This window comes from Heptranchias perlo, chromosome 3, assembly GCF_035084215.1.
Source record: "Heptranchias perlo isolate sHepPer1 chromosome 3, sHepPer1.hap1, whole genome shotgun sequence".
In the NCBI taxonomy this organism is placed as follows: Eukaryota; Metazoa; Chordata; class Chondrichthyes; order Hexanchiformes; family Hexanchidae; genus Heptranchias; species Heptranchias perlo.
The window spans coordinates 102,743,063-102,769,393 of NC_090327.1; the positions used below are offsets into that span (position 1 = coordinate 102,743,063).

At 44.9% G+C, this 26,331-nt stretch overlaps 1 protein-coding gene across 1 annotated transcript in view; it reads left to right on the top strand.

Moving 5' to 3' along the window:
* The window catches only part of itga9 (integrin, alpha 9), a 382,843-nt gene that overhangs the window by 303,641 nt on the left and 52,871 nt on the right, over nt 1-26,331 (top strand). The window contains exons 21-23 of the mRNA XM_067981373.1: nt 7,234-7,323; nt 11,104-11,212; nt 14,955-15,062. Coding sequence (XP_067837474.1) covers nt 7,234-7,323; nt 11,104-11,212; nt 14,955-15,062 — 307 coding nt within the window. The remainder of the gene's footprint in view (nt 1-7,233; nt 7,324-11,103; nt 11,213-14,954; nt 15,063-26,331) is intronic.

Below are 26,331 nucleotides of genomic sequence, written 5' to 3' on the forward strand. Positions count from 1 at the left end.
CTTGAACCGCTCCAGTCCGTGTGGTGAAGGTTCTCCCACAGTACTGTTAGGAAGGGAGTTCCAGGATTTTGACCCAGCGACGATGAAGGAACGGCGATATATTTCCAAGTCGGGATGGTGTGTGACTTGGAGGGGAACGTGCAGGTGGTGTTGTTCCCATGTACCTGCTGCCCTTGTCCTTCTAGGTGGTAGAAGTCGCGGGTTTGGGAGGTGGTGTCGAAGAAGCCTTGGCGAGTTGCTGCAGTGCATCCTGTGGATGGTACACACTGCAGCCACTGTGCACCAGTGGTGAAGGGAGTGAATATTTAGGGTGGTGGATGGGGTTCCAATCAAGCGGGCTGCTTTGTCCTGGATGGTGTTGAGCTTCTTGAATGTTGTTGGAGCTGCACTCATCCAGGCAAGTGGAGAGTATTCCATCACACTCCTGACTTGTGCCTTGTAGATGGTGGAAAGGCTTTGGGGAGTCAGGAGGTGAGTCACTCGCCGCAGAATACCCAGCCTCTGACCTGCTCTTGTAGCCACAGTATTTATATGGCTTACCGTGATTGGAGAATGTTGGATTTAATCGTGCGCATCCTTTATCCAATTTTTAACATAACTCATCAGTTTGTGAACATAGGGATGGGACCTGCATCTGTGTTTTACATGTGCGATGCCTGATCTCCGTTCAGACTCTGTGCGGAGCCTTATCTTATATTTTGCACATAAGCGGTGCAGGCTACCTTTAAGAGATGCAGGCTGCCTTTAAGAGATATGAAGCACTCACGATATCGCCCCCCCCTGCTGTTGAGCAGTCATTCACCAGTGCAGCTAGGCCTGACTGCTCGCTCCGGAATCAGGTAAATGACCATGCAGCACAAGTCTCACGTGCCCTGCATCAGAACGACTGGGCACAGGTTAATCGCGCACCGCATCCCTGCACCCAGATTCGGGGGTTATCGAATTTAACCCCCCCATAAGTGTCAGCCTGTTTCCCTGCATTACAACAGGGACTACAGTTCAACTGGCTGTGATGCGCTTTGGGGTGATGAACATGAAAGGTGGCATATAAATGCAAGTTCTTTCTTTCTTTTGTTTCTTTTCTTTCTTCCCTTTCTTCCCTTTCTAAACCCAAGTGTTTACATTCAAGCAGCTGTTCCATTGATCCTCCTAGTGTGGGCTTTGTGTGGCCAGTGATCGCATCAAAGTAAAGTGAAACGGAGCTTTTAAGAACCTTTTTTTTTACTGTCTGCCGCTGGTCTCCCTGGGACCGATTTAAACCCTCTGCTCCAGTACACATTGGTGGTGACATCACGACATCACTCACTGGTGGCGCTGACCACTCAGTAGTGATGTCTTGACACAACGTCGTGATGTCATTACGCCACACACTGGGTGGAACAACAGGGCCAGTCGACATAAGCACAAAATTACAGGCCCCAGAGAGACCAGCCGCACAGTTTAATGCAGAGGAGTGGCTCAGTTGACTCACTCTCCTGAGTCCTGGGCTGTGCTGTAAAAGCTGCGTCAGATCCAGCCCAATACTTTATTAGCAGAAACTGTGAACATTTTGGACACCAGGAAAGATGAGCCTAAATGAAGGGACATTTTATCATCTGCAAACTTTTACATGTTCCGCATGAGGTCAGAGCTGGCTATGAGGGAGAGCGGCAATGCCTTCCAATCAGAATCCTAAGCATTGGTTCTATTAAACGAAAGCTGGTCTTTGCGCTAAATCTAGTCTAAGCCCCTGGTTCCATGGGACGTGCGTGTTAGAAACACAAGAATCCATGGCACGAGCCACAAATGTCCATTTGGCCTTGGTGCTTCATAGCAGGACGCAGCTTGCACTCTTTAATCTGTACACTTAGCAATCCAATCCTTGGTGTGTTGAGGTCAGCTATCCGTTGCTCAATTCATCATTGTTGCGGTGCATTGGTCAGTCTAGCTACCCTGGCTGTAGCTAGTACTGTGCTACAAGTGCTCAAGTGTTGGCCTTTGAAAAATGACAAAGAATACTCAAAGATGTCCCTATGGAGCTAGCAACTGATAGCTGTTGCACTAAAGTACAAAAGTTGAATTTTTTGAATGAAAAGTAACAGTGAGAAAATTCTATTGATTTAATAAGAGGAAACCTTAATGAGCTAAGATTAGCAGTTCTAGGAGTCTGGCTGAATGCTCACAAGAATTCAAAGTATGATTCCATACAGTTATTAGCAAAACCAACAACTACCCACTGACATGCTTAATAGTTTAAGATGTAATTACATTTTAGCACTTACAAACCCTCACTCAGTAGACTTTTGAACCCACTGACATTTCTGGGCCTGACACAAACCAGGTACATTCAGATTATTTACACTGTTTCTACAAAGCTATTTCCTGATGAACTCAATAGCCAAGTTCCATGCTTTTTGTGGAATCAGGCCCATGTCTCTGAGGGATACAAGAGCCATCCCACAATGAACCTGGCATTGCCAAAAGGGGCCAAGTATTATTCTTCTGGAGTGGGTCCAGTCTGGCTCACTGGAAAAAAAACGATCTAATAAAACAATTCCAAAATTAACTTTTTCTTTTTTTTAAAACAAATGTTATTTAATTAATTATCATTTACAGGCTTTCCAAGCAATAAAGAAAATATTGCAATGGTCAAATTAACACTGTTCGATAATAAGGAACAAATGATTCAATTTTGAGAAGAACCTGTGAAACAAAATAAAGTTCACTTCCTAAATATTTGCTCTGCAATCTTGTTTCTAAAAAAATTATGTGCTGTATTATCTTGTTAAAATTTAATGGATCATTTTCAGCCAAGGTACCTTTTGTGACAGTTGGGATAGGGCCAGTTTATAGTGTTTACCAGATTTCTTAATTTAGACCGCTATACAAACTTTCCCTGATTGAACAGTTACTTCAGCTACACGAGCTGCCCTTGCCCAGATACCCTCTGGAGCTTCTCTTCTCACTGATACTCATTAAGAATCTCATTGCATCAGAACTCCAAGTCTTAGAGAAGTTTGTTTTTGGGATTATGAGTACTCATTCAGACAATGAACTGCAAATCAAAGGTGCATCTCAGCTGCTTTTGACACTTGGCCAAAACAAACCCTACCACAGTCTTCTCCATTATCTTTCACTGTTTGAATTGGATTCAAAAAGGTCAGTTCATGGTCTGCACCATTGTATATGTAGGCTGCTTTATTGTATATGGGAAGCTGGGGTAGGTGAAAAGGTCTACACAACCCAGCAAGCTGTGATGCTGTTCCTCGAACAGCTTTGCCAGTATTTTCCATGGGAATTAATTTAATAACATTACAATGCATTTACCGCAACAGTGCTAGCATTATGTGTGGAACATTGCCAGCTTTGATGTACCTAGAGTATATTGCCAGGCTTTGTCTGCTCAGAAAACATTGCCATTCTTTGTAAATCCAGAATATATTTTGTTCCTTGTTTACCCAAAGCACCCAATATGCATTGTTATCTTCTGTGTACCCATAACACATTACCAGCCTCTGTATGCCTGCAACATTGTCAGCATGTGTATATTCAGAACAAATTGCCAACCTCTGTGTACTAAAAACACATTGCTATCCTCTATGTACTCGGAAGACATTACGTCCTCTGCATGCCCAGAACACATTGTCATTCTACGTATACCCACAAAACATTGGCATCCTCTGTGTATCTGAAGACATTGCCACATCATGGGCCCGATATTAGCAGGGCTGCGGGTTCTGGGCAGGTGGGCTATCAGGCGCGTGGGTAACGTGCCCGGTGAAATTAGTGGGTTTCCCGCGCGATCGTAGCAGGCAAACCACTAATTGGATCCACTTACCTGCTCCTCCGGGTTCCCCGCTGCTGATCTGCGCGTCGGGCGGGCTGCGCATGCGCAGTAAGATCTGTCAGCTGGAGGCGCTCTATTTAAAGGGGCAGTCCTCCACTGACAGATGCTGCAACCAATAGCAAAGATGACTGCATGGAGCAGCCCAGGGGGAAGGCTGCTCCCAGTTTAATGATGCCTCACCCCAGGCATCAATACATGGGGTGAGGAGGAGGGGGAGGACAGAGATCTTCCACCCGGCGGGCGGGAGGAAGCGGCCTGCCTCTGCCACCAGGAAGGCCTGGCTCGAGGTGGCAGAGGGGGTCACCTGCGCCACCAACATATCGCCCACCTGCACACAGTGCAGGAGGCGCTCCAATGACCTCAGTAGGTCAGCCACAGTGAGTACACGTAGTCTTTCCCCTACACTCCGTCTGCCACAGCACTGCCCCCACCCCACATCTCCTTCGGCACTGCCAACACTACTCTGTCACATCACCCCTCATACCCACTCAAACCCCATCCTCATCTTACCTGCACCTACTCACCTCGCCAGTACTCATCCCGCCACTACCACGCAACCCAATCCTCATACAATCTCATGGCTCTATCCCATACTCACCCTCTCGTGCATCTCTCTCACGGCCAGCCTCACTCAACCTGCCACAACCTGTGCTGCAGCCACAGGGCATGCATCACATATGTGCAGTAGGCAGCGTAAGGCAAACGTGTCCTGAGCATGAAGGGGATGCACAAGGGTGTTTGAGGGTTTGTCATGGGTGTTACTTATATTGAATTTCAGAACAACTCACATCACACATTTATATTGGCACCACTACTGCCATGTCTTCGCGAATCCTGTCTGGTTTGTGCAATAGTGTCCGCTCCTGGGTATCACTATGAGGACCCACCACTGATGCCACCCATTGTGTCACTGCAGAGTGGGTGTAGGTGTATTTGCAGGGCTCTTCTGCACAGACAACTGAGAGACATCGGCGATGTCCCCGGTTGCACCCTGGAAGGATGCGGAGGAGAAGTTGTGGAGGGCAGCGGTGACTTTGACAGCGACAGGTAAGAAGATGGTGCTCGGGCCAGCCAGGAGCAGCTCGGCATGAAAGAGGGTGCAGATGTCCACGACTACATGTCGAGTGACTCTGAGCCTCCGTGTGCACTGCTGCTCAGAGAGGTGCAGGAGGCTGAGCCTCGGTCTGTGGACCCTGTGGCGAGGGTAGTGCCCTCTGCGACGCATCTCTCTCTGCGGTAGCCCTCCCTCCTGCTGTACAGGTGGACGTTTCACAGCACTCTGTTGTGGAGCTCCATGTGTCAGAGGTGGATGGCGTGGATGGAGGCTGGTGAGGCTGGTGATGCTGTTCGCCCTCCAAGGAGGTCATGACTGCAGCTACGGCGGCCCCCATCCGCAAGATGTACATCTGAGGGGGTCCGCAAGGTAGGTACATGTCTCTGGACCCCGGGGTACGTGTGCAGGTTGGTGACTTTGACTGTCAGGAGGAGGGTGGTGGAGGCCAAACTTTGTCCCAAGTGACGGAGTGGCCTCCTGCAATGGGTGAGGGTCTCCTCCCCCCCCCCCCCCCACCTGTCAGATGGACCTTTGCAGCTGCCACAGGCTGACGGCTGCAGCATGTCTATTCGAGCTGGGAGTGTTTCCCCCAGTGTGGGAAACAGTCCCATTTTGGTCCAAAATCCCACATAGTCCCTTAATCAGGTCAGTTAATGACCTGAAATACCTGAATAAATATTGTCAAGTGACATCCCGCTGGCTTTAATTGCCTGCGGGATTCCCACCAGCGGGGGCTGCGCGCGCACGCCGGCGCGTCAGCGGGGAACCCGGAAGTGCGCGGGTTCGGGGTGGGCTCCGGTACCGCACCGGGATTCTCTGATTTTCGGAGCCCCCCCGCGGGAAACGCACCCGATAGCGGGTGGTAAAATAGAGCCCCATATGTTTACTCAGAACATGATGTGGGTATCATTCAACTTCAGTGTGGGTGGTAAACTGGCAGTATCAGATCGGCCAGCTGTTACCCATCTGCCTGATTCTCCTTTCCATTGACTGCCAATTGGATACTTCCAATTTTCTGCCTCCGCCAAAGTTGAAAGTTACCCCCTTTGTTAATTGTGTACTCGGAGCACATGGTCATCCTATATATATTCAGAACACATTGGGGGCAATTGTTGACTGTGGTGCAAATCGGGCGGGCAGTGGGTGCCTGCTGCACCTGCCTGTTGGCACCCAACTCCTGAACCGTTTTCATGGTCAGGCCTCATTTAGATGGACTCGATGAGCTGCCAGAGCTCGGTGAGCGCTAACAAGCAGCTCGCCAATCGGGTTCAGCCTGCGCATACACAGTCTGACTAGAAAGTGAGTCATCTCTGACGGCCTCAGACGCAGACGTCTCTAGACTGACTTCGCCAGTGAGGGATAGAGAGACAAAGACTGGCCTCTGACCCCTCAGCTCTGTGGGTCATAAATTGGCTCTCTGGGCCTCTAATAAAAGTTACCACCTTGAATGAGAAAGCCATCTCCCCAGTTTGTTCATATGTCCTCCACCAGTAGTCACTTCTTCCTAGTTTTTCAATAAAACCTTCAACCTATTATCTCTCTTTCTCCCACTCCTTTTCATTTTGTTCAGTTCCATTAAATAGCTTGCTTATCTTCCAGTTTCCAGTTCTAATGAAGGGTCCACACCTGAAAGATTAACCTGTGTATTTTTCCAGTTGCTGACTGACCTGCTGCGTATTTATAACATTTTCTGTTTTTATTTCAGAGTTCCAGCATCTTTTTATTACTTAAAGTGTCCTAACATATACGAGTCCTTAAACTAAAATTTTGTGGGGTTTTGTTCCTGTTATCTTTAACTTTGGCTCTGATACGTGAAGCAGAGACTCCTTGTACTTCCTACACTGGGATGCAAGTCCCTTGGGCTAATCAACACTTTGATTTTTGGTCCACGCACCTTGAACTTGAGGGGCTTCGAGCCAACAGAGTGTTTCCAATCTGTTCGTGACCTTTGAGGTTAACATTCAGTTAATATTACATTTAAGTCTGGAATTCCCCCACTGCCTTAAATTTCCTTTCTAGTCCAATGGGACATCATTACTTGTCTACAAAAATATCAAATGATCGCTACATTGAAAATACTCTTCAGAAATGATGAATGCTGCAGCTGTTATGGTTGTGACGTCTAATACTCTCATATGAAGCAGTTTGAAAAGGTATAAAGGCCAATTTTCAGACTTTGTGCCAGCAGTGCTAACTCAGGAAATATCCCCACATAGCGTCATTGTCATCAAACCACAACATTGTATTTATTTAGCTCCACGTTGTTTCTGACAGGACAGTTTGAAATGTCTAACTTGTTTTTGTTTTTGTGTTTGATGCAGTCTTTAAGATTGTTTGTCTTTGTTTTCTGCAGTGGGAATGTGGAGCGTAATGAATCTCTACATGACAACATACTCATCCTCACAATGCCTCTGAAACATGAAGTGGACACGGCTATTACAGGGTAAATTCAATCAACGTATTGCTGGAACACAATTTGCCAGAAAAAGATCAAGGGGTAGAAATTCGGGCACACCATTTTTGGGTGTGCGGGGGCGCAAGGCTGAGTCCCTGCACCTAAATGGTGAGGCCAAGGTGCGTTGCGCGAACAGCCAGCCAATGAAGAGTAAATGAGGATCAGGCCACTGCTAGCATCACAGTGACCCTAAGGCAGGTAAGGGTCACGGAGGGAGAAACAGAGGCCGGGTGGGGAAAGGGAAGCCGGGGAAGGTTGGTGGAGGGGGGGGGAAACAGAAGCCAGTGGGGAAGGAGAAAGGAAGCCAGGACAAAAATGGAGACCGGGGGTCGGGAGATCGGAGGGAGGGTAGGGGGTTCGGAGACTGGGCAGGGGGATCAGAGACCGTGTTGGGTTGGGGCATCAGAGGCAGTGGAGAGAGATTCAGAGGCTGTGTTAGGTTGGGAGATGGGAGGCTGAGTGTGGGCATGGGGAGGGGGACAGGCGTGGGCACTGCATGATAATTTGTTTTCCTTTCGCAATGTGGCTCGCGGCGCCCTTCCAGTTGGAAATGCGGTGCGCCTCCTGCCCGCCATATGGCAGGCTTAGTTGGCCTGTTAGTGCCCGGTAAATGGGCACTGCAAGACCAAATTTATAGGCCTAAATACCTTTTACCAGTTCAATATGTGATCAGTAAAAGAGGAATGGAAGGAAAGAAGGAGAGGCTGACAGTTATTGTGCTATACAGTTAGGAAAAGAGCAGAGGAGGAATCTAATCATAATGGGTTATAAAGTAATAGGAGAAGAGGGAGAACTGATAGTACTGGATTATAGAGTGATCGGAAAGTGGGAGAATTGATCATACTGGTGTAGAGAGTGATCGGAGAGGTGGAAAGGTTTTTTGAGTTACAGAGTAATGAGAAAGGCAGAACGGCTGATAATACTGGATATAGAGTAGTGGAAGGAGGCAACAGGGGAGTGTACTTTGTCACCGTGTGCAGTTTCCAAAGGATGTTGCAGGCCTTCAGTGTTGTCAGATGACTTCCTCTTTGTGCTGTTTGTGTAGAGGAGAGCCCACTGCAGTGTCAGAGTTAATGGTTTATTATTAATGGGTTCACTGACTCCTGAGTCATTCCTCCAGTGATAGTTTAGAAATTCGCAGCTTTGATCTTCCTGCAGCTTTGTGGAAGAGCAACATCCCGTTGAGCTAATTAACCCTTTGGGCACTGCAGGTCCTGTGCTACTTTGAAGATATGAGACATAGATGGTTGTCTGTATGAGTGTACGGCTCATCACACTTAATGAACTGGTATGGCAGGGCGGGACTTCCATTTGTCCCTTTGACCCCACCATAACCCTGACCTATTTTCCTGGGTTGTGGTTCATTGGCCATGGAGGGCAGTTCTCCAGGTGGAAGACTGCCAAGGTTGAAGAGGAAACCAAGGAGGTGCTGCAATGGGGAACGCCATTGCCGTACCACAAGAGGTGATGAAGGACCTTAAACGGGCATGAGAGCTCTGAAAATGGAGAGAGCTGTGCCTTTGTAGGCCTCAGAGGAGATAGATTTACACAGATAGTGTATGGGGGCCAAATTGGAGGGAGAGGAGGCCTTTACTAGGACATTGGCGTTGTTGTCTCCATTCATCACTAGCTGGTCCTGGCGAGTGGCTGTAACAGGGGTGGCCGAAAGGGAAATGGGGTGGGAAGCTGAGCCTTGCCTCCCCCAGTGGCATTTACATGTGGAGGGTGGGAAAGTGTGTCCGGCAGTGGTCCTGGTGAGGTTAGGGCGGTGAGGCGGCAGTAGCCTTATGAGTTAGAGAGTCGATATTCATGAGCCCAACAACATTAGTGCTTATCTTCTACTTACTCTGTGGACATTAATGGTTTTGAAAAAGAAGGCAAAGCATTGATGGTGTAGTTCTGTCATTGGGCATTGTCAGCGGGGAAACTGTGTTTAAAGGGAGCAGAGTTTGGAGACAGAGCCTCGCAGTTGTTCTGGTAAAGCCCCCTCTGCATTGTGCATGATAGTCATATTGACATGTGTGCACTGGCATTTTTATTTCCTGTATGTAGGCATGTCAGAGTCTTTGGAGCTGATATTGGTGTTGGGCAATAGAACAACATGGGCGATAGCGAATCAGCAGCACATTTTACACTCTGCCCGATTTTCTTTCAAAAGAAAATGTGCCGGACCATAAAACGAGCTGCTGGTTCGCAACCAACGATGAAACCCAGAGAAAAATCCACAATCTACCACATATCATCAACGTGAAATTAACTTCCGTCTATTTCAGCTGCTAAACATTATGAATTAAAATGTACAAAACTATGCACTATACAGCCCTGAAATTGCAAGACTCTGCTCCGACAATGGAGTCTCGCTCAACTGGAATGTGGACCAGTGAAATGGGCATGAAGATCAGCTTGTCCGACTTGCAGTGCTCCTGATTGTCCAGCCGTTGATTTGTACCAACATTGGCGTCCAGCTGGCGAGAGTTTCTGGGGGTAATTTTCATCTTCACTGCTTAGGTGGTAATAAGGCGGAAAAATCACCCGCCTGATATAGAGAACGCCCTCTTCGAAATGAAAACCGGGCGGTTTCTATAACGGACACGCGATCTGCCCTGTCAGTTTACTGCCCAGCTGCTGACAACAAAAATTGCCCCCTCTGTCTCTAGCCTCCTGTGCATCCCACCCTCAGCCACCTAGGCCCCACTCTCTGGAACTCCCTTCCTATTCTCTCTCCTAAGCCTTCAATCACCCCTTCAAAACTCTCTGTCCTGGCTCAGTGTTGCGTTCCTTTTACTCTTACTATGCAAAGTGCCTTGGAGCATTTTGTACATTAAAGGTGCTATATCAATGCAAGTTGTTGTTACGTCTTAATTCATTATATATATAAAATTGATATGTTATATATCTACACATTTTTACATTTGTTATATTATCTACGTATTGAACAAATGTAAAAATGACAATCTAGTTGATATTATTTTACATTTTGTTATTGATAAACTCTTTCAGTTAAAAAATGCAGATGCTGTTTCGTTCTGAATTTCTAAATATTGCTTCTGAGAGTGTTTCAAATTTAAGTTCCAGTTGTTTTGAGACTCAAGGCCAGCATTTATTCAGTTCTGCAAAATGGTGTTTAATGAATAATTCTGTCCACCAGTAAAACAAAATAAATGCTGATACTTTGTTTATTCTTGATGCTCAGGGCTACTGGGCCTTGGTGCTGTCCATGCTGATAGCCGCTCTGTCCCTGTCTCCCTGTCCCTGCTGATAGCTTCCCTGTCCCTGTCTCCCTGTCCCTGCTGATAGCCTCCCTGTCCCGGTCTCCCTGTCCCTGCTGATAGCCTCCCTGTCCCGGTCTCCCTGTCCCTGCTGATAGTCTCCCTGTCCCAGTCTCCCTGTCCCTGCTGATAGTCTCCCTGTCCCGGTCTCCCTGTCCCTGCTGATAGTCTCCCTGTCCCAGTCTCCCTGTCCCTGCTGATAGTCTCCCTGCCCCTGTCTCCCTGCCCCTGTCTCCCTGTCCATGCTGATAGCCTCCCTGCCCCTGTCTCCCTGCCCCTGTCTCCCTGCCCCTGTCTCCCTGTCCCGGTCTCCCTGTCCCTGCTGATAGCCTCCCTGCCCCTGTCTCCCTGTCCCGGTCTCCCTGTCCCTGCTGATAGCCTCCCTGCCCCTGTCTCCCTGCCCCTGTCTCCCTGTCCCTGCTGATAGCCTCCCTGCCCCTGTCTCCCTGCCCCTGTCTCCCTGTCCATGCTGATAGCTCTTCATTTCTCTTTAAAATAGGTCTATTTCTCCAGCCTCCTTTGTTTATGGTGATTCAGTGGATGCATCAAAGTTTGTTCAACTGGAAGACATGTCGTGCCTCTTTCAACCTTTCAACTTGACATTTCAGGTGACCTATCTGAGCCAGCGTTCATTTCTTATACTGTAATAATTTGGTTAAAGGAGTCTGCTTCTCAGCCATGCACTTGTTCAATCAAAATGTCCTTTCAGTCTATGTAACCGTAACCAGTTATGATAATTGTGTGGGGCACACTGACTCCTGTGCTTGAATTTCTGATATTTGGCCCATTGCGCCAGTAGTGTGAATTTGTAAAACCTACCCTACATGGGGCAATTCCATGATCTTGTGCTTCTGACAGAGTGCCGCATTCACGGGCATCATTGGTTGGAGATTGAGGACTACAATCTTGTAGCCCAGTTTCTGACCTGTACTCCCTGTCAGTGCAGCATTGGACAAACCCATTGCAACTTCTTCCCCAGCGTAGTCTAACGTCCCTTGTAACAGCTGCCACAGAGTATCATCTGGTTGGTTACATCAGTAAGTAGCTCAGGCCTACACATCAGGACGGTCCCAGGTTCGATCGCTGTTCTGTGCTATGTTAGCTGACTGCAGCCAGACCAGACACACACAGCAAGCCTATCAGCATTCAAATGTAGGAAACACCCAGGGACACAGACTCCTCTGCTACACTTATGTTCTTGTGAAGGGTCTACATTCAAAATGCCAACAGGCCTCTTCTCTGCCCGGAGGCAGATGGCGCTGTTGTGCATCCCCCAGCATCCCCTGCTTATATCAGAATATACCCAAGAAAACAAAGGTGGAGAAGAACAACAGGTAGTGGTCACTAGTTTGAAACCCACTAACTCCTTTCTCAGGACGTCAACTAATGGGTTTTCTAGCCTGTTAATAGATTTTAAAGTGCTGGTGAGGAGTGTCAGGCTCTGTACACTTCACTGAGGTTAAATGTAGGCTATTTTGTTTTGTGTTTCCATGAGCAGAGCTCAGAATATTGTCTATTTCTGGCAATTGCTATCGTTTGAGGTTAAGTATTACAAGGTTTTACTCCGGGAGAGCAGATCACAGACTCAAGTGCAGAGCTTGTGCATCCAACTTTCAGCACTCCTGATTTATTGGATCCTGGACTGGACTTTCTGATTTGATCAGTACCATCGCATGAAGCTGGGCTACAAAGGGTTCTGCTTAAGCAGCCCTAAATCCTAAATTGTTCTCTAGGTTTACAGAAGAGAGCTATAAATGATGGAAATTTAAAGTTGTGAGGAGAGACTGGGGATACTGGGACTATTACCACTGGAGTAGAGAAGGCTAAGAGGAGATTTATTAGAGATTTTTAAAATTATAAAAAGTTTTGATAGAGTGAATAGGGAAACACTGGCCCCGATTTTAAATCCCCCCATCTGGCGGAAACAGGGCAAGGGGCCGTTAAAACGAGGGCAACGACTTCCCCCCTCTGATCCTGCTGCCTTCTGCCGTGCCCCGATGTTAACCTGCTCTTTTGATCAGGCAAGCAGGACACCAGCAAGAAAGTAGCAGGGTCCTTCCTTAAATATGCAGATCAAGTACGATGGTGTCATCAGGACCCTACCTGCTATTTTAGTTGGAGGCCTGAGTGGGGGAGCAGTGGCGGCTTCGTCATCAGGCCAGACCTGCTGGGAGGCGGATTGGGCCAGAAGTGGCCCAGCATGGTAAGATTGACAGTTTTATTTTAGGTTTCCTTGTGGGCCAAGGGGGGCAGGAGTGCTCCTCCAGACCTCACAAGGAGACCTTGGGCCTCCCTTGCTCCCCAATCATGTCCAGTGCCCCCCATACCACTTAAGTGACTTCCGGGACCGCTCCCAGGGGTCCTCGGTTGTGGTCTCCTGACGTCGATTTCTCGCTCCCGCCCACTGGCTAAATGGTGTATCTCCCACCCTCCCTTTAAAATCCGCTGGTTGGAGTGTCAGTGACCAGAATTAATCAATTTCAAATTATCCCTAATAGAGGTTGGAGCACAGGGAGTGCTTGAGACAGAGATCATTTGCTTCTTTTATGGGAAAAATTGACAATGAATGGAAGCAGAGGAAGATACAGGGCTCTAGGGAGAGAGCTGAGCAGTGGGATCACTTTTGGATTGCTCTAGAAAAGAGCTGGCACAGACATGATGGGCCGAATGGCATCCTTCTGTGCTGTAAACTTCTACAGTTCAAACTTACCGGGTCCAGAAATGGCAGCTCTAAAACAGGAGAGTAACCTGTACACACACGTCGCACTTACATAATGTATGCCTAGTTCTGATCTGTCACTATCTGGCTTATCTATTTATAGAACAGTTCCAAATCCTGAACCCAGGACTCAGTACTCTGAGGGCTAAGGGTAATACTACTTTGAGGCAATATATATTTCTTCCAATTACTGCACACAATATATAAAAGAGTATCTTTGATCCATAAAAGAACAAAGGATTGTGTGGACCTGATTTGTAGGTGCATTCACTGCAGTTTGTCCTGATCGACTGAATAGGACTTTGGAGTTTTCTCTGAGTCCTGCCAAGTCCTGAACATTTAGAATGTTCAGCATTATTTTAATTAAACTCAGTCCCTTTCTGTACCTCTGGGATGGTGTAAATTCTTGGCAAGCATTCCTTCTGATCTAAACAACCCCTTTGGGAAAATGCGTTTAGTGCTCGAGAACCTATCCCAACCCAAATCCACTCCTGCTCGACCCCAGTGACAGCTTTTATTTATCTCATTCTGATCACATACCTTCCCATAATGGGGAAGGTATGACAGCAGGGGAGGAGTTATAGTCTTGTATCATCCTGGACCTGGAATTTGTACAAGTCCCTGTATCCCCGCAAATGACGTGGGAACGTTTTTCTGAGTTTTTATTTTACATTGGTGCTGTTTTTGAAATCTGGCGGTTGTACCGCACTTGAACAAGCCTCACATTTGTGCACTTGCTGGTTTAATAGCAACATTACTAAGTTGTCAGGTTTTGCCTTGTGAACTGAGGCCTATTCTGGTCTCAGATTGAGGTAACAAAACCTGAGCGGATTTCATCTATTTTCCTCTGTGTTCACTTTTTTAGTTTTGCTAAAAGTGTTGAGGGGTCCACCCACTGGATTCATGTGGCATGAACAATTTATGTGGCCAAGTTAAGAGAACATAATAAACCAATGAGACCATCAAGGGCTCCTCACTAACAAGCAGTTTAAAAGTTTATTTCAGCCGGGATTTTCTAATTGACATTATGTTAAAATGGATCGGCTAACACTGGTCAGAAAACTTAGACTGCCTCCATCAGGACTCTTTCTAAAGTGGGATTAAGGTGGACATGTGCTACAGCCTGTGACACAAGCAACAAATAAATCAAATTGTGATTAAGTGTTTACTTAGCTTTTCATATAATTAGAATTGAGAGGAAGTTGCCACTAAATCTAACTTCGACACTTCTTTGTTCCTCTTTTAGAGTTTTCAGCTTGTGATGATTATATAGAGGGTAAACAAAGAAAAGCACATCTTAATACATCAACCTCTGGGAGCCATACAGAAGGATGTCACAGTGAGGGTACATAATCAAGCTGGTGCTCCCAGCAGGGCACATCTCCGGAAATTGGGGCTGTACAGCTTGTGATTTCCATTCATTAAGGAGGACCATTGGATTGCAGGATCATCCCATGTTCTTTTACAGAGTTCTGTATTAAAAAGGGAGCCATAAATAATGCATGTTGTGTCACTGGACCAGAGAGTGTTATGGTGAGGGGTGGGGCTATTGTTGATGCTTGTAACAGAACAGTTTGAATCAAACAGGGTTAACAACAGCCTTTTTTCCCCCCTTTATTATTGAATTAAAGGTTATAAACATGGGCCCAAGCAGTGCGCCAGAACTTGCTGTGCAAATTATGATTCCCAGCAGGCTTTTTACAAACGGAGCTGACATCTTTCTTGTCCAGGAGGTCGTGGTGAGTACACAGGGCTGTCGATAATTACTGCAGTCTCCTGCAGCCTTTGAGGAAATTGCTTGTATCAGTTTTGAAACACTTTGTTTTCAGGTGTAGATAGCACAGTTTCCTAAACTACGCAGCAATCGCAGAGAGTTAATGTAGCACTTTGTAGATCGCATGGGTGAAGTAAATTTTTTTCTACATATGCTCACTTTCTAGGCCTGGATTGTGTTAAATTTTCTTTCCTGTCCATTTGCTTTTGTGAGTGATTGGTGCTAAATGTAAAGAAGCATTACATCAGGACCGAGGACTCTTCATTCTCTTATTTCCAAAGAACTAGTTCACTGATTATTTTGAGACTGTGCTTTTTGACTCTATCCAATGTGACGGGTTGTTTTCCGAAAAGTGTACAGCGTCCCTTTAACAACATAAGCAAGTATGATAAAGCTGTTTTGCATGTTAAAATCTGCTGCTTCCAAAAGGCTATTCATGCTATTAATGGGGGTATAATTTGTCTTCAATACTCCTGGTGCACAGCTTTGTGCGTGGGGCACACATACTAAGAATTCATGAACATGTTCAGTAAAGGGGCCCACAATTGACAGGCTTGCGAGTCAGACATACACCTAAATTCCCAATATGCACTCCTGGTGTGTGAAGCTCTGTGCCAGGGGTAATAAAGACAACAATTTCCCCATGTTCTCTGACCAATTGAATAACCTGGTGAATAACCAGAGCTAAAAAGTCCAGAAAGGTAAAACTATGACAGCTCTCCCTCCTGCCAATGGTAATTGAGTGAAAATTCAGGACAAGCCTGGCGAATTGCATTCCACAGATGGCGCTCCCATGGTCCCAACAGGACTAGAGCCTAATTAAACCATGAAGTTTTTCTTCATCCCAATCTGTAGTTATCTTTAAAACCATGAATCCCATTCTTAATCATATATTTGTCCCATTTTGAGGAGTTGTTTCACATAGCATTAGTTACTTTGATTGAAGTTTATTCTCTGTATCCAGTTTTCTGTGAAAATAACACCAGTGTCTTAATTCACTTTGACAATTTTGTACTTGTGTCCTCTACTTCTGAGCTCATGGTCCAGGTGAAGTAATCTGCTTGTATCCACATTATCCATGGCTTACAGCATTTTCAAAAACTGCATGATAGCTCCTCCCAGTCTTTTGCCCAATGAAAGCAAGAAAGCAAGAACTTGTGTTTATATATCTTCCACATTTTGCAGCTCAAATGTAGTTGCTGTTATTATGAAGGCAAATGCGGGATTGAATTTGCGCACAGCAAGGTTCCACTAACAGCAAATACTAATCTGTTGTTTTGGTGGTCAGAATGATTAAAAACAAACAGACTTCTGTAGGCTTCTCCTCATTTAAGTCCCAGATGCATGCTTGTTGCTGTTCTCTGAACTCTCTCCAATGCAGTAATATACTTTGTAGGTAGGGGCCTATAGCTTTATGTTTCATGATGTGCTTTGTGTTCTCTGATATCTATCTCTCACTACCTACCTAAGTTCTTTCCGCAGCTCTTCTGCCAAAGTTATGGTGGACCAACGGGAGAACCTCGGCGGAAATTAACTCCTCCCTTACCTTATTCTCTGATTCAGCCACCTTCCCTGAACCAATCTTGTGAATTTGTATAAAATTAGTTGTGTGAAGTGCACATCTGAAACCCTTTTAGAAGATGAAACGTGCAATCTGATCATGGTCACAGCACCTGAACACATACAAAAATGGAGGCAGACTGGAGGGCACAACAAATGAATAGGCAGTCGCCTGAGTTATGCAAGGTAGTTGAGGAATACTCCTTAATTTCAGCCCATATTGCCTAATTCCCTGTCAAACCAAATAATTACAATTCAATCACAGTTACAGCTCTTGTTTCTAACATTAATGCTTTAATGGATACTTTCTTTATGAAGACATCAGAAAGGCAATGATGAAGTGAAGAAATCAGCATTATTTTTCTATGGCAACTGAACTGATCAGCTATTCAGTCCCAAACATGTCTACTTTCCTCTGATATGTATAATGTTTATTTATTCTACTCCTCCCGCCAAGTATCCCTTCTCCAATCAGGCTGCAATGAGATAGAGCACAGACGTCCCCAGTGGCTGGCACCAGGGATATAATTTAATACTTTCCTAATAGGAAGGAAGTTTTTCATGTGCCAACAGCAGGTGGACGCTGGGGTTCCCCGTCTCTCCCTTGGGGAAAAAAATTAAATCTTCATTGTCTCTCGAAAGTACTGAATGGAACTGTCAGCTGTTCATGCTGCTTTAGTGTTTTGTACCATTCCAAATAGCAAAGCAGTGTTAGCGCATTTCAGCTCATTTAACAGTAGTGTTGTACTTCAGTGTGTGCATTTTATTTGGTAAGATTCTATATTGCTGGAATCAGTTACATGCCAGAAGATCACTGGACCTGCTTTACATATTTGTCAGCCCTTTCCCTTTTTATAGGGGCAATTATATTATATTCCCAAATTATTCATTTTTAAAAGCACTGGCAGCTGGAGACTGGGTTTAGCAGTACTTAAGGAAGAACTTTCTAGTGACAGAAGTTTCGGTGTAGAATGCTGGTGAGAGAGAAAGCCTGAATTTATTACTGGACAAATTGAGAGAAACGACCAAAACAGAAAACATCACTAAAATTGTGATGATTATGACTTTACAATTTGATATTAGCGTTTGATAGTCACAAAGATAAGATGAATTGCTCGAAATCAGATGCTACAATTCACACTTGATGAACAACGGAATTTAAGTATTCTCACCCTCAAGGATTAGGCAATTAGGGATGGGCAATAAATGCTGGCCTCGCCAGCGACGCCCACATCCTGTGAACGAATTTAAAAAAAAAATTTCCCCAGAAAATGAATGGAGGTGATTTTCCACAGGGGCGCTCCTGCTCGTCCACTGTAACTTGGGCTCAAGAGCCACAGAAATCCCAGAACATCACCCCAAGTGTCTCAGATTGCAGTGGGCGCTGATCCATTGCATAAAACTGCTCCTAATTCAGCAGAAGTTGGCACTAAACTGTCAAGCTCGCTCAGAGAAGCTGCACGGATAGTTGATATGGGAAATGGCAAAAATATCCACTGGCATAAAATCACACAGATGGGACAAAGTAGAGGAAGCTTTACTCTGCAGCTGACTGATTCCATATAAGTCCAGGGTGTCTATTGTGGAAAAGTGTTTGGCATGAACATCCCTCACCTTGAATAAAAAAAGAAAAAATACTTTAAATTACCCCAGCTTGGCCATTCCCACCCTGAGAGTTGACACTTGTGATCCAGGTTTGCTCCTTGATGAAATTGACTCTAGTTAAGCCAATTCCAGAGCTCCTTTGCTCCAGTCTGTTTCTTGGCACTTACCGACGGACAAGCCTCTGAACTTCCAGCTGACGTGAGCTCTGGACTTTATTAACCACTTATCTCACACTTTGCTGAACAAACAGAAGTTCTGTGTAATTAGCAGAGTAAAAACTATGACAAGTGTTTTAAGAGTTAAGTGGTTACATGTAAGTAGAAGAGGTGCAATTGACATATCAACGTATTCTGCCACACAGGGTGATAGGACATGGGTTCACTCCCACCATTCCCCCATGACAAGTTTCCAGTCTCAGCTAGAACATAAAGTTTTGATGCAGGTTGGAGGCCAAGTACTTTCCAGCTTGGAGGGAGAGAAGTGAGTCACAGTGGCCCACTTCTGATGACCTCCTGGTGGCTGGCTGTAGAACAGCATTGATAGAGCACTGGGGACTCAGTCAGGAGAGCGACGATAACTTTGGAGTGGTAGGACCCCAAGGAGGAGAGAAAAATACATTTAACACAGAGTCACAAACAAAGAAATCATTCTTATGGCGCAGTGAAGTTATTTTGTGTTGTTCTGTTTGACAAGCTAAAAGTAGGGCATGTCCTTTGGGTGCTATAGAGTTGATGAGCTCATCCAGCCTGTTTCATTGTAAGATTTTGTTTGCTGACTAATCAGTCAAGAGGTTTGCGTGGAAGAGAAATGAATACAAACATATTATTTACAGTTGGTTCCAATTAATCTACATAATTTTGCTGTGAATAATTCTGTTTTGTACAGAAGTTACAAGATGATGGAAAAAACTGATAAATAAAATATATCTGGGTAAATAAACCAAACTTGGAGCTGTGACAGGGGTTGGCTGAGCCCAGCATTCCGGACCATCACCCAAGAGGCTCATTCCACAGTACAGCAATAGAAGGTGAAGCATGATTCAGGCACAAACTTCTGCCTCCCAGAGGAGTTCAAGTAGGTTCGCAGCGTGATAACCTACTCATTATTAATCAGTTGGCCTGTCGAGGATGTCTTGTAAATCTGTGCTGAGTAAACTGCACCAAACAGTGTAAGCTTGCCAGATGCTGCCTGTGAAGGCCAGCAATGCTGATCCCCGTGGGGGTCTGCATTTCGGAAGCTGCGCCTGCAGGAAGTCATTCCATGGAACTCCCTGGCTCAGAGGGTTAAAATACTATATTTATTATGTAAAATGTTCAGAAGGATGTTGAGGCCTACTATACCAGTGACATTTGAAACCTTGAAACATGAAAATACCTATAATTTTATATTTCAGAGAAAATTGTTCTCCCCCGTCCTTTTCATCTATTTCCCTATCACCTCCTGAAGGAGGTGACTCAGGCTGGGCTATGGTTCCATGTGTGTCAGCAGCCTCTGGTAATTTTCTCAGTGGCCATTCTTTGTGTATGGGCCTGAGCCCAATCCTTTCCTCACCCAGTATCCACACATGCACCTTCCAGCGGGGGTGGGGGGAAATGATCATTGGATAATGATAAGGAGAACAAACCCTGGCTGAATTTTCATTCCCTCCTTAGGGCAATAGGTAACTGAGGACTTCTCGTGTCTCAAAGCAGTGGATTTTGGTTGAGATTAGCACTTTAAGCACAGAGCCAGGTTAAAACTGGAACCTTTCTTGCCCCATTTACTGACCAAACCTTTTTTAAAAATATCAATATGTTTCATTTGTAAACACTGCAGGAATGTCACGTAGGATGGAACACAGTAAAATGAGTTAAGAGTTTGTTTCATTGGCCAACAGTCAATCTTCATTAAGGTCCATGTGATGTCATCCACTTGTGTTATTTGTGATGTTTTCCTTGTGCCTCAGCGGATGGAACTGAACGTAGCGTTCAAGGTATGGCCCAACAAAAGCATTATACAGCTTCAGCATGACAGTCTCAGACTTATAGGGGGCGATTTTCAGGTTTGGGTGCCGGACGGACGCGTTATTGGCAATGCGCCCGTGGTGCCCACCCAACGCGGCAGTTGTGAGGCCCGAACCGCTTTGAGATTTGGACCCCATTAACATTTTGTTGGCGAGCTGCAGGCGCCAAACGTCCACCCTACTCCAGCTTGCTGGTTTCCCATGGCAGAAAATCGGCCAGCTGTAGCATGCAGTTATCTGGGATATAAGGGTTAGGCTTGTCGGGGAGAGAGCGAGAACGGGCCAGCAGTTGGTCAAAAGATTTTTGTCAGGCCCGGGTTTCCAAAAAAAACTTAAGAACCCAAAAAACTTACCCTTTAGGACAAGGCCTCCGATGGTCCATTTAAGGATTGCTGGTTAAGCTTCTCAACTCCTGGAGAAATGGGACTGGCATGTGCCGTGCATATTCAGTCCATTTCTCTTTGAAAGTTGCAATCAGGGTCCTACAACAGGTGTAGGACCCCGATTCACATAACTACAAAGCTTCCCACCTGTTTTGGGCAGGTGTGCAGGGCTCCCATTTAAAGGCTCGCTTGAAAGTTGATTCAGGCGGACAAATGGGAGCACAAGGTCCCCACCAGACATTCAACTGCTGGGCGTCTCTTTTTTAGGTGAGAAACAGATAGCCAGCAATTGAAAATCTCCCCATAGTCTGCTGATCTGTCAATATAGCTCAGCAGTAATTGCTGGCCTGCAATGACTGGGCATAATCAGTGTTGACTCTACTATGACACCTTCGTCTCTTTCAGCTTTTCCCCTAACTAGTTTGACAACATTCATTAAGTAAATGTGCCCTCCATTTGCTACATACAGGAATGTTTTCTTCATGGGACAGATCATTCCAAATTTGAATGGTATGAAACAGGCAAAAAGTGGTATTTTTTTCCTGAATATCCAAATATTCTCTGAAGCTCGGTTATGCGAGTGGGAAACCTGTTCACAGTGCAGGCTGTAAAGACAGTTGAACAGTATCGCCAATGCGATGAAAAAAATGTGTTGTTGTTAGCTAGCTATAGACCGGACTTTCCCCCAGTGCTGTTAAGTACAGGTTGCACATTCCCTTGCACATTTCAACACTTGCTGTGACTCTATGTTCCACTGACGGATGATGGGGTAAATCTTGCGAGCCGTGGCTCGAGGGAATCTTGTGAGTCATGGCTCTAGGCACGGAGCCTCACTCACTGGGAACACAGATTGGAGATTCAGATGGTGGAGGTCAGTGCACCTGATTTGCGGCACTCCTGATTTTTAGATCATTAAAATGAATAATCGGAAAATTGGGAATGCCACAAGACATAACATAACAAGACAAGACATGATCTCTGCTTCTGATTTTCTAATCCGTCTCCTAGTGAGTGAAACTCTGAGCAAGGCACACGTCTTGCAAAATGTACATATAAACTTGTATATAAATATACATACACTAAAAAAAGTCTGTAATGGGTTAATTATCCATGGCAATAATTCTTTGGATAGACTATAAAAGTCTTTTTCGTTTTGATAGATAAATCCTGATGACTGGTATGTCAAATTCAGTTGGCTTTGTCTTATAGAATCATACAGCACAGAAGGAGGCCATTCGGCCCATCGTGTCTGTGCCGGCTCTCTGAAAGAGCTACCAATTGGTCCCACCCCCTTGCTCTTTTCCCGTAGCCCTGCAAATTTTTCCTTTATCAGTATCTATCTTATTCCCTTTTAAAGGTTACTATTGAATCTGTTTCCACCACCCTTCCAGACCATAGCAATTCGCTTAGTTAAAAAAAAATTTCCTCATCTCCCCCATGGCTTTTTTGCCAGTTATCTTAAATCTGTGTCCTCTGGTTACCGACCCTCCTGCCAGTGGAAACAGTTTCTCCCTATCTACCCTATCAAAACCCTAATTTTGAACACCTCTATTATATCTTGTTTTAACCGCTTTGTTCTAAGGAGAATAATCCCAGCTTCTCTAGTCTCTCCCCTTACCTTGTAAAACTTTCTGTATCAGCATAGTGCATCTTAAAGTACAACACAGGCTGGAAGAGAAATGCAGCTTTGGGGTCTTGAGTACCAGAATTTTGGAAGAACTCTGATCCTGTTACAAGCTTTTAACATAGGAGGTTTCCAAATCCCACTCTTCTATCCAAGTATCGTTTTCAGATATTTTCCACTATCCTTCATACATACTGACAGTAGACGATCGGGAAATCGATGGAAGTACATATCAAAATGTAGGCCATTTGAATTAATGGTCAGAAAATCATGAACAGTGCATGGCCAAATTTCTAATATACATTTGCAATGAATGAGGTTACTTGCCAGAAGCACAAAGTTGGAAGATTATTCCTGCGTCTGGGACTGACAATTTATTGTTGCATGCACAAAATTTACCAAGGTTCACTCCCCACTAGGTGCGCTGGGTAACATAATCCTCCCATCAATCTATGTAATGGTGCATATGCTGATGGCTATCATCATCAAAACCTATACAAAGAACAAACTATGTCCTTCACATCTGTTAGTTACATATAGGAAACAGACCCATTTGATCTTTTGCTCAAAAGGCACAGTTTGTTCTTTTTGAGGAAAGGAAACAAGCAATTCAAGCTTGCCACTTTTTTGATGAGGGAGTAGAGCTGAACGCCTTACTGTCATTTTTATGCTGACAACATCATAAGAGAAGCATCAAACAGTACATTTCAAAGTGATTAGTCATTGTCTTGTGCATTTGTCAACAATCATACGGGGATTTATCAAACACTTTTTTTTGCAAAGACAGTGCCCTTTAACTAAATGGAATTACGCTGAATACATCTAATCTACTTTATCATTGCACATTTTAAATTCCATCATAAATAATTGTTCTAACATCAGTCCTGTCAGAAGATGAAGTACTTTAATTACAGTCAAGATTGTATCATCTTTGGAAACATGAATAGTGAAATTCCTCCTGTTGATAATTTTATCAAAAATGTCCTGGCTTATGCTCTCGCCAACTTTGTTGGTGATCTTACAAACAGGGGGAATGTCATCCCCATGACGTATTTTAAAATAGATTGAGGGGGTGATGACGTGAGCCAGTGCACCTAGTGGCGAGTCACCTTGGTAAATTGTGTGCATGCGTCCCATGATTTTCCTCCAATTGACGTGGCAGTTTAACGCCCAGCATCAGAATAAATTCTCAGTCCCAGATGCAGGAATAATTTTCCGACTTTGTGCTTCTGGCAGGTAACCTCATCCGCTGCAAATGAGTGTCAGTAATTTGGCCATGCACAGCTCATGATGTTCTGACCATTAATTCAAAAGAACAGAAAATCATGGATGGGCTTTCCTACAATTTGCTATATGCTTCAATTGGCTGCGGTTCCCTGCTGGGACCACAATGTCCACAAATTACTCCCCTACACTTTAAGCATCACTCCCTGTTAAAACTTCAGTTAAAACTGCTATTCCAATGCTGTCCTGGCTGACCTCCCACCTTGCACCCTTCGTAAACTTGAGCTCATCCAAAACTCTGCTGCCCGTATCCTAACTAGCACCAATTCCTGTTCACCCATCACCTCTGTGCTCGCCCACCTACATTGGCTCCTGGTCTGGCAACGCCTCGATTTAAACATTCCTATCCTTCTTTTCGCCCCTCCCTATCTCTGTAACCTCCTCCAGCCCTACAATCCTCCAAGATCTCTACGCTCCTCCAATTCAGGCCTCTTGCGCATCCCAAATTTTCATTGCTTCACCATTGGCAGTCTTCAGCTGCCTAGGCCCTAAGTTCTGCAATTCCCTCCCTAAGCATCTCTGCATCTCTACATCTCTCTCCTCCTTTAAGACACTTCTTAAAACCTACCTCTTTGACCAAGCTGTTGGTCACCTGTCCTTATATCTCCTTACGTTGCTTGGCGTCAAATTTTGTTTGATAACGTTCCTGTGAAGCACCTTTTACTATGTTAAAGGCACTATATAAATGCAACTTATTGCTGTTCAGTGCAACATCCATGCATAGCCTCCGTCCATGCACAGCAAAGGAATTTTTGGGGAAGTGTGTCAGTCATCAGAGAAAGGCCGACCTATTCACTGAGATCTGCACCCACTTAACTTGGTGCTGTGTGTGTTGGTCAACCCAAACTGCTGCTGTTTTGCAAACACATTCTTCATTTCAATGATGCATTAAAAAGCAATGAAAAAACATTGTGCTGATTTTTTTTCCTCTTATAAGAAAAATATTCACCATCAGAGTTCTTTTTCTGATCTTTCTCCAAGGTATGATATTTGCATTTGGCGCTTTGCCCAGATTACAGGGATGAGTTATAGTTTAAAATCTACTTCTTCGTAAATAGTAAATCTGCGCCAGCAATGTGTGGAACCTTGCAGGAGATCCTCCAAGCCGTGCTCGATTCTCTATTACTGTTATTTCTGAGACTTTTCGGTCTCACTTGGTGCGGCGAATCTTCCGAATGCGCGTTGCTGGAACAGAGCCTCTCTCTCGCTGGAAACGTGTATCAAGAAAACATGGGTGAGCTGCCCCCATTTTTCATTCATTAAAATGAACAGACAGAAATCTGTGGAGAATACATCTGCCATTTTCCAGTCTACACTCCCAGTGGGTGGGGCTTCCTGCCGGCACGGTGATATTGTAAAATCGGCCCTTATTCCTCTCTTTAAATGCAGCTTCCCTTATCATTCGGTTTCTTCTATTTTTATCCATTTTTTTTTAAAAGTCGTTTCGGTTCCTCTGTTGAAATTTCGCTCTTCCTTCGCAGATATTGCAGGGAACCTGCAGTGAATCTCCAGACACTGGGATCCTTCCTGCGTTTCATTGATAGTGATTATGCAAAGCAAATAATACATTTGAGAAGGTGGATGCTTATCACTGTGACTCAGCGGCATTGAACTTATAGCACCAGCATCTTACACGGCAATGTGTGGCATAACATTAAGGTGCTGAACATCTATATTTTTTCCCCTCATTTTTCTCTTGCCCATCCTCACTCATACTAGTGATAAGATTCAATGGGTGGTATTTGCTCAGTTACCCTTCTTTAGGTATGAGCCTAAGCAGTGAGTTGGTATTGACTCTGGGGCTGTCTCAGCCAAACCCAACGCTGTCTTCACTTGACAACTACACCTGCATTTTACAATATAAGAAAATAAGAATTCTTAGAAAGAGGCAGTTCGACCCAAACAAAGCCAGTCTCTTTTTCATAGATCAATGCCACTTAGCCAACTTCCCCCTCAATTGCATCTCTGTTCAGAAAGACATGCAATTGTCTCGTGAACCCATTTGCACCATTTGTTTCAATGACCTTCCCTAGTAACTTATTTCACAACATTAATGTCCTTTGGCTGAAAGCGTCCAGCCCAACTTCCCTTCTTACTTTTAATTTCCTATTTTTTAACTTGCTACCTTTGGGATTCAAACCCTTCTCTACAGTGAACAATCAGCTTGGATTAATTTTGTCAGTTCCCATTATAATCTTAAAATCTTCAACTAGAACACCTTAAACTCTCCTCTGATCTAAAGAAACAAGCCCAACGTCATAACTCTGTGGCCCTTTAATCTGTTTTGATTTGACCGGAATCTAGCAGGAGTCACTGGTTTCTCCCCACCTCGAGCCCAGGGTTGCTGAGGTCAGTTGTAGTTTTCCTGCCGCAGTCCGCAGCACCAACCAAGGATCATTCCTGAGACATTCCCGGTCTCTAGCTTTGTACCACATCATATAATGTACGTCAATGGAGTCTCTGCTGAGTGTAAAAACATGTTTAAAGCATGCACAAAAATAACTACTTTTTGCACAAATGGTTATTTTCAATTCAACTACCCCACGGTTATTAAACTCGTAATAAATACATCATCCAGTTTCTAATAGGAGGTTGATCTTTTTAAGCATCAGTACAGTGACCCATTGTAGCAGAGACACTGGCCTATGGTAAGATGGTTGTCATGTGTAGAGCTTCTAGTTTAATGTATGTGATATTAACAAGCTTCTTCTTAAAGTGATATCACAGGGTATAAGTGACAAGATCTTAGGCTGGAGCCATTGTTCAGATAGAGTTT